The 8,095-nt window shown below is 42.6% G+C and overlaps 1 protein-coding gene across 1 annotated transcript in view; it reads left to right on the top strand.

Moving 5' to 3' along the window:
- Positions 1 to 933: 933 nt before the first annotated feature.
- Positions 934 to 8,095, top strand: part of LOC128736820 (loricrin-like) — a 100,075-nt gene continuing 92,913 nt past the window's right edge. The window contains exon 1 of the mRNA XM_053831312.1: positions 934 to 1,099. Coding sequence (XP_053687287.1) covers positions 1,073 to 1,099 — 27 coding nt within the window. The 5' untranslated portion in view covers positions 934 to 1,072. The remainder of the gene's footprint in view (positions 1,100 to 8,095) is intronic.

Below are 8,095 nucleotides of genomic sequence, written 5' to 3'. Positions count from 1 at the left end.
GGGTCCCAATGTGGGTGGGTGTTAACCTTTGCGGGCGGCGCAAACTGCAACTGAACCTGTGCTAGAACAAAACGGAGTTCACCTTGAAGTAGCCAAAAATAAAAATACCTGAACAAAAAAAAAATTCATTAGTGAATCGAGACAATCGCTTCGTGTGGACAAAAGTGCGGTTTTTTAGTTGTTGCTGTGAATAATTAGCCGATGAAAAAGGGACAACAATCGGTGCGAAATAATGTGTCGAGGGTCATTTATGTAATCCGCGGTCAGTTCTCGCGTGACGAGGGTCGTCACGGGTAGAACGTGTTTTATGAATTTCGGACAATCTATCGGAGGAGTTCTGGCACGTTTTTTCTGCTATTTGCATTCGGGTTGATTGACAGCATATCTTGGATTTGAATTTTTCACAATTTGCATGTCAATGCTAAGTTTTTTTTCTCAAACCAACTAAACGCTTCCGCAAAGCTTAAGTCGAGTTGAAGGATAATAATTTTTATGTGGGAAATTGTTTTTTTATTCAAACTTAGATCAATTTAGTTGGACATTTCAAAGTAATTTGATTAAAAGTTTGAAAAATTAAACTTAATTTAAACAAATTTTATTCGTCGAGGTAATCCCCCCCAACATTAATTATAAAGTGAACCCCTTTGACAGCAAACAGCAGTTAGACGTCAGTTTCAGTAACCTCAGAGTGTTGTAGACCCAAAACGAGCACCCACAGTAGAAACCCCGAAGAACTTTTCGCCTCACATGGTAGGTGGTGATAGAAGGTGGGGAAGTTGGAGCTTGGATATCAACATTAACATTGAAGGTGTTGCATTGCATATTTTCGTGTGATCTCATTCCCATCATAACGTGCGCTGAGCCGAAAGACCGAAAGAGGGTGGTAACGTGATTCGTGTTTGTTTGCTTGCTGCCGGTGTTTGGAAGAACTCTGACCGAACTCAGAAGCTCAGAAGCGACGAACCGCCGACATAGAGAGGAACAGAAACAAGGCGGAAGGAACCCCAAAAAAAAATTGTGCTTGTGACCGGCAAACTCCAGCATCATCTCGCCTAGCAAAGTTAGCTACACAATGGCTGTCGATGTGGTTTTCCGAAAGGTAAGTGCTCTTCCTTTTGTAGATGTGGGAACATAATATAAGCTACTATTAGTACCAGTTGGTAGTGCGATTAGCCGTAGCAAAGCGAAGGGGGTTAAAGTTGCAAAGTCTTGTACAAGTGCCCAGATCAGTTTCTGTTTATATTTTGGACTCGGATCGGTTAGGGAAGTACGGAAAGTTTTTTTGTGCTTCTGTATGTTACAAACGTCGATTGTCATTTATGACGGTAGACAATTAGTCAGCATGAGACTTAAAACGGAGATATAATCTCCGTCATGTGAGATGCTTTATTATTTTTAGCTAGAGTGTTCCCAATCATGTTGTAGAATAAAACCACAAGTTTATTGTATTCCGAGAAAACAATTTTGCTGCCTGCTATAAACTGGAACATCCCAAAAATTCACACGATTTGCCAGAATAACAATAACCCCTGAACAACTGACATGTTTTTCTGTGAATCATGGCTGTTTATTGTTCTACTGGTACAGGTTTCTGCTATAAAAACCAGATTTTGACTTCGCAAAATCTCTCCAGTAGCACACATAAAAACGAACGATATAGAGTAGCTCTAAATAATAATTCCCGACCGACCAACAGACCGACATCGCATCGGTACGGTAGGGCAGCACCAAACAGTAGTCAGTTGGAGCCGTAACCTTTCGGATTGGCACCGGATGAGTCTCTCCCACCCATCGAGAAGCCCTTCCCAGTCAGATAAGGTTAAGCAAAAATCGCAAACCACAGTTCAAATCTAGTTTTATTGGGTACTCTTTTTGTATGTTCGAAACATCCTCAACCCAACCGAACACACACACCCACTGCAAAGCTGTTGGGATGAAACAATGAATCCACCACTATGAGGGCATCAATTTTCCACCCCATTTCATGTGAGCAACAGTTTGGAAATCGGATTGGCGTGGGTTGGGTGGCGTGCGAGTATTAGACAATACTACAAACAGCAATTTTTATGTTGAACCTCTCCCGCTGCCGCCCACCCATCGAGTCGGATTCGGTGTCATTGCTTCTTGACTTTGGTCGTCACCGTTTGCCGATAATCTAATCAATAAATCAGCAATTCGCATAAAATACTGATCTGGTGGTTTGCTCGTTTATTGCGGTACGAGAATTTTCTAGCTTTTATTGAAATAATGTGGTTTACACATTCGTTTGGTTTCGAATAATGAGATGTTTTCCATACTATGCTTACTCACAGCAAGACGACAAGTGGACTCGATGTACGACTTTGTAAAAGCTTTCGATACTGTACCACACATTCTGGTTATCGTCAAGTTGAAGCACATGCGCCTTTCGGATTGGATTGATGGCTCAGTTCATATCTGACGGGCTGCGCGGCATACGTTTTAGTGAATTCTGCTCGCTTTCCAATGTTTCTTATTCCTTCCGACTTACCTCAAGGAAGCGTACTCGGACCATTGCTCTTTAATATTTCCGTAAACGATCTGGGTGCATCTATGTCACCTCCTGTACATTCCGAAATGTCACGCCGATGATTTGAAATTTTTTTGAGTAATACTTCATTCGAATCAACAATGTCTACACCATCGATACTCATTGGGAGCAGATATTGTAGATTGCGTTTACCCAATCCGCGACTTAGGAGTGACAATTGACTCAAAAGTCAGATTCAATAAGCATGTTTAGATTATAATCGCGAAGACCTCACTAGGATGTATTCGCCGTTATGCTTCCAGCTTCAGCGCCATTTACGAACCCGAAACGCTATATGGCTCGCCGGTGTATAGCATCTTGGAGTACTTCTACCGTTTGGTGCCCGCATCAGGTAACGCTATTCCTTGTAACCGAGCGGGTACAGAAAACATTTTTGCGTTTTCCTCTGCCTAATCTGTCCTGGAACGACCCAATCATTGTTGCTCATGATCACCTGGAAATTAAATAAAAAGAAAACTTATCCAATTTAATTCTATTGGATAATTTGAAATTTGTGTTATGTCGAGATATGCAGAAATTTGTATTTCATTTGTATGGAAGGGAATTATTACCCTTCCCTCTTAAAAGGGGGAAGGGTAATAATTCCCTTCCTAAAGAGGTTAAGGGTCTCAATTCACTATAGAAAAAAATCCTGCCTCCAACAACACCCACATGCCAAATTTGATTCCATTTGCTCGATTAGTTCTCTAGTTATGCAGAAATTTGTGTTTCATTTGTGTGGTAGCCCCCCTCTTAGTGGGGGGAAGGGGTCTCTAACCATCATAAGAACCTTCCCTGGCCCCATAAACCACTACATGCAAATTTTCACGCCGATCGGTTGAGTAGTTTTCGATTCCATAAGGAACATACGGACAGACTGGCAGGCAGACAGAAAGACAGAAGTCCATTTTTATAGGTATAGTACTTACTTTACTTTAGTGGCAACGGTCCGTTACCGATCCTGCGCCGAACGAATTATGGTCCTCCAGTATCATCGGTCCTGGGCTGCCGTTCTCCAATCCTCACGAACACCAGCTGAACGTGCATAGTCTTCGACAGCACACACCCACTGAGTGCGGGGTCTGGCTTGGAGTCTACGGCCTCTTCCTGGTTCTCTGCTGAAAATAGTTTTGGCTACTCTTTCATCGGGAATTCTGGCCACGTAGAAATCCGAAGAAATCGCCAACAATCCGAATCCGTAGAAAGCCCGATTCGTGGCTGCAACTCGTCGTTTCACTTCGCGGCTTACATCGTTGTCACATGTCACGAGTGTACCAAGGTATATAAATTCCTCAACCACTTCATATCGTTCCCCATATAACTCCACCTCGGCACCAACACCACTTGGGCTCCCACATTCCCGACCAGCAACCATGTACCTCGTTTTGGCGGTATTAATGGTAAGTCCCAATCTCGCCGCTTCTGAAGAGGTCTGAAGGCCTCTTCCACTGCTCTACGGTTGATTCCGATGATATCGACGTCATCCGCAAAACCAAGAAGCATGTGAGATTTCGTGATGATAGTTCCATTCCTTTCCACGTTTGCCCTTCGTAATGCACCTTCCAAGGCAATGTTGAATAGCAGGTTAGAGAGTGCATCCCCTTGCTTCAGTCCATCCAACGTCACGAAAGCAGCTGAGGTCTCACTCGCTATTCTAACGCATGATTTGGATCCGTCCAGCGTCGCACGAATCAGCGTAACTAGTTTCGTAGGAAAACCATGCTTTAGCATTATCTGCCACAGCTCATTTCGTTTAACTGAATCGTACGCCGCTTTAAAGTCCACAAACAGATGGTGTGTCTGCAAGTTATACTCCCGGAACTTGTCTAGCAACTGATGCAGGGTAAACATCTGATCCGTCGTGGAGCGACCCTCACGAAAACCAGCTTGGTACTCGCCGACGAAGGACTCCGTTAACGGTCTCAGTCTGCAGAACAGGATACGGGAAAGCACCTTGTAGGCAGAATTGAGCAATATAAATCCTCGATAGTTTTTACACTCCATTCGATGTCCCTTTTTGAAAATTGGGCAAATGAGGCCATCCAACCACTCCTCCGGCATTTGTTCTTCCTCCCAGATCCTGACAATGATCCGGTGGATTACTTCGTACAGCCGCTCGCTCTCCGCTTTTAGAAGTTCAGCCGGGATACCGTCCTTCCCAGCAGCCTTACCGTTTTTCAGCTCACTGATTGCCTTTTTAACCTCCTCTTGTGTTGATGACTCCACAGCTTGACCATCGCTTACAATTCCTATCCTGTCCCTGCTGATCTCCGCATTTACCTCTCCATTCAACAGTATCTGGAAGTGCTCCTTCCACCTGGTTGCTACCGCCGTTTTGTCGGTAAGCAGGTTGCCAGCACTATCATTGCACATCACAGGCTTGGCCAAATTCTGACCGTTTTATAGAAACTCAGTGTGTCGTTGCTGACGTATCGCTCCTCTGCGCCAGCGAGCACGTGCCTACCACCTCTTTAGCAGCTGTTTCGATGGCACCATGGATGTTTCTCCACAGCCCATTTATATCTTCTCCTTCTACCTTCTGTTCTGCAATTCGTTGGTCAAGCTTCCTGGCGTACTCCACTGCTACGCCGTCTGCCGTTAACCGCTGGATGTTGTAACGCAGCGTCCTCTCAGTGCGAGCTTTCGTCGAGTTCGACAGCCTTGCGCGAATCTTACTCACTACGAGATAGTGGTCAGAGTCGATATTTGGTCCCCGAAAAGACCGTACAGCGATAACATCCGGAAAGTGTCGACCGCCAATCAAGACATGATCGATCTGAGAGCTAGAGTCTCCATTTGGATGCCTCCAGGTGTGTTTCCGAATATTCAAACGTAGAAAGTATGTGCTACAGATGGCCATTCCTCTGGCTGCGGCAAAATTTATGAGTCTCAGACCGTTATCATTGGTCTTGTCTTCCAATAACTGGACGGAAGAATTCCTCCTTCCCGATCTGCGCGTTTGCATCTCCGATGATGACTTTCACGTCGTGTTTTGGGCACTCTCAATAGGTCCTCTCAAGCCTGTCGTAAAACTCGTCTTTAGCAACATCGGATTTATCATTTGTCGGTGCGTATAAGTTGATTAGGCTATAGTTGAAGAATTTGCCCTTAATCCTCAACACGCATATACGGTCATCTACGGGCCTTCCCCGGACAACTCGTTGCTTTTGTTTTCCCAACACTACGAAACCGACCCCATGTTCTGCTTTCTTACCGCCATTGTAGTAGATGTGGTACTTTAAAGAAGTGCCTGCAATAGGGTCTACTGCACGGAACTCTCTTTCTCTGGAATTTGTCCACCGAACTTCCTGAATAGCAGCGATCTCCACTCCGCGTTGATGCAGCTCTCGAGCAAGCAAGTCAGCCCGTGCCGGTTCATGGAGAGTCCGGACATTTCAGGTACCAGGTTTCCTATCATTATCCCTTGCCGTGTCGTATACCGATTGTTCCGTCCTAAATTTCTTTCTTCGTTATTCGTGGTAATTGAGTTTTTCGGTATACTACCTCACCGGGGTCGCGATACCTACATCCCGCTGATGGGACTGCCATCTTAGGTTTAGCTTGCGGGATACAGCATTTCATATTCAGCCGGGCCGTTTCGAGACAGACGGCTGTGTGAGCCGCCCCTCAGCTGGAGAACAGGCAGTTCGCACCTCCTAGCTTAGCTGCTCCAGTAAGCACATGAAGCATTTTCGGGTAAGGCCATCGACTGTCATCATTTGACTTAGATCTGCGTGGAGGCACCAGGTGGGAGCTTGAGAGAGCCAAAGCTATGTTTGACGCTCCTTCCAGGTAACTCTTTCCATTTCATACCCTATAGGTATAGATAAAAGTTAATAACCAGCATTACGCATCGTATTTGATGTGCAAAACTGGATTATTAACGTTATTTTGGAGGCGATATACGTTATAACGAATAATTATACGCGTTTTATCTATATATGACACATTCCACCGTGACGTTACAACGTTTTGACTCTTCTTTGCACAGTATTTGTGCTTCAGCTGGGAAAATTATTCAGAAACCCCCAAAATTTATTATATATTTGGAAAGAGCATAAAATTTCCTATTAAAAGTGAACAAATTAATGGCATTTGCTTTACCTAGATTGTTTTGGAAAGCAAACATGTAACGTGACGTTACAACGCGCCAGAAATTCGTCTGTTAGTTCTTTTGTTCAAAAACATAAAAATTCTGCTCTCTTTCAAATTTTATCTAAAAACTTTCTTCTATGATTTGATAAGAGATGAATACTGAACAACTTGCCATGTACAGAATTCCGATAATCAGTGAAGTTATTTTTTAACGAGCTTTTACTTTTCGTGACGTTACAACGCTCTGCTTTACACAGAGAGGGTCGTAGCTCCGTTGTAACGTCACGAAAAATCTGTTCAGTTAATATTCAATTATCGCTGTTGCTGCCTTCTGTATATAACAGATAATCCAAAGACGTGTTGTTAGTATGTCTTTCACTATTTTGATTACGTAATTTTGGGGTTGTTCACAAATTACGTCGCGCAGTGGGAGTAATTCTAAGAAAGTGAGACATAAGTAATATCACCGAAACCTTAAGACATAGCATAATAGTTGCTTCTGGAAAGTTTCTTCATTTAAAACGCACTTTCCAGTGGTGAAAAAATATTCGGACATTAGGGTGTCCTCAAGCAGATACAAAAAATATTTTCTTTATTGTAAGTCAGAAATTATTGCTGTCTACAGAAAATTTGTAGTAAAACTAATTTTAAGAAACTTTGTTGAATGCTGAAGATTTCTATTTCTTACATGAAAAAAGTTATAGAGAAAAACTCTTAGGGACACCCTTAAAAATAGTTTTTTTTATCTAGCGCTTTAGTAACGCTTCGTATGCCTTGCAAATGTTCTAAGAAATTGGTGATCTAATTAAATTGCCCATTTTTGTCGTAAATAGTAGACCTCTATCTTTTTCCCTTTAGATGCTATCACTGTTTTTTCATTTTTACATGTACTCTTCAAGGGGGTGTATCTCGGGGGAGAGCAGCTATGAGCAGCTAAACTCACTTGTTTTTTGTGAGTCAATTTATGCTGTATTCCACCATGTACAACTTAGGGTAGAACACTGTGGAAAATCTAAAAAAAGTTATTATGAAGGCAACCGTAGAAATGAAACAAAATGTGCAACTTAATTCGATTACCAATTTCTTAGACCATCTAAAAGGCGTACGAAGTGTTATTAAAGAGATAGATCGAAAAAACTATTTTTAAGGGTGTCCCTAAGAGTTTGGCTCTATAACTTTTTTCATGTACGAAATAGAAACCTTCAGCATTCAACTTAATTTCTTGAAATTAGTTTCTCTACAAGTTTTCTGTAGACAGCAATCACATCTGACTTGAAATAGAGAAAATAATTTTTGTATCTGCTTAGGGACACCCTAATGTCCAAAAGTTTTTTCATCACTAGAAAGTGCTTTTTAAATGAAGAAACTTTTCTGAAGCAACTATTATGCTATAACTTAAGGTTTCGATGCTATTACTTATGTCTCACTTGTTTTGAATCCGTCCGGCTGTTC

This window comes from Sabethes cyaneus, chromosome 2, assembly GCF_943734655.1.
Source record: "Sabethes cyaneus chromosome 2, idSabCyanKW18_F2, whole genome shotgun sequence".
Classification (NCBI taxonomy): domain Eukaryota; kingdom Metazoa; phylum Arthropoda; class Insecta; order Diptera; family Culicidae; genus Sabethes; species Sabethes cyaneus.
Note: the sequence above shows the minus strand (reverse complement) of the source record. Positions and strands in the feature narration are given on the sequence as shown.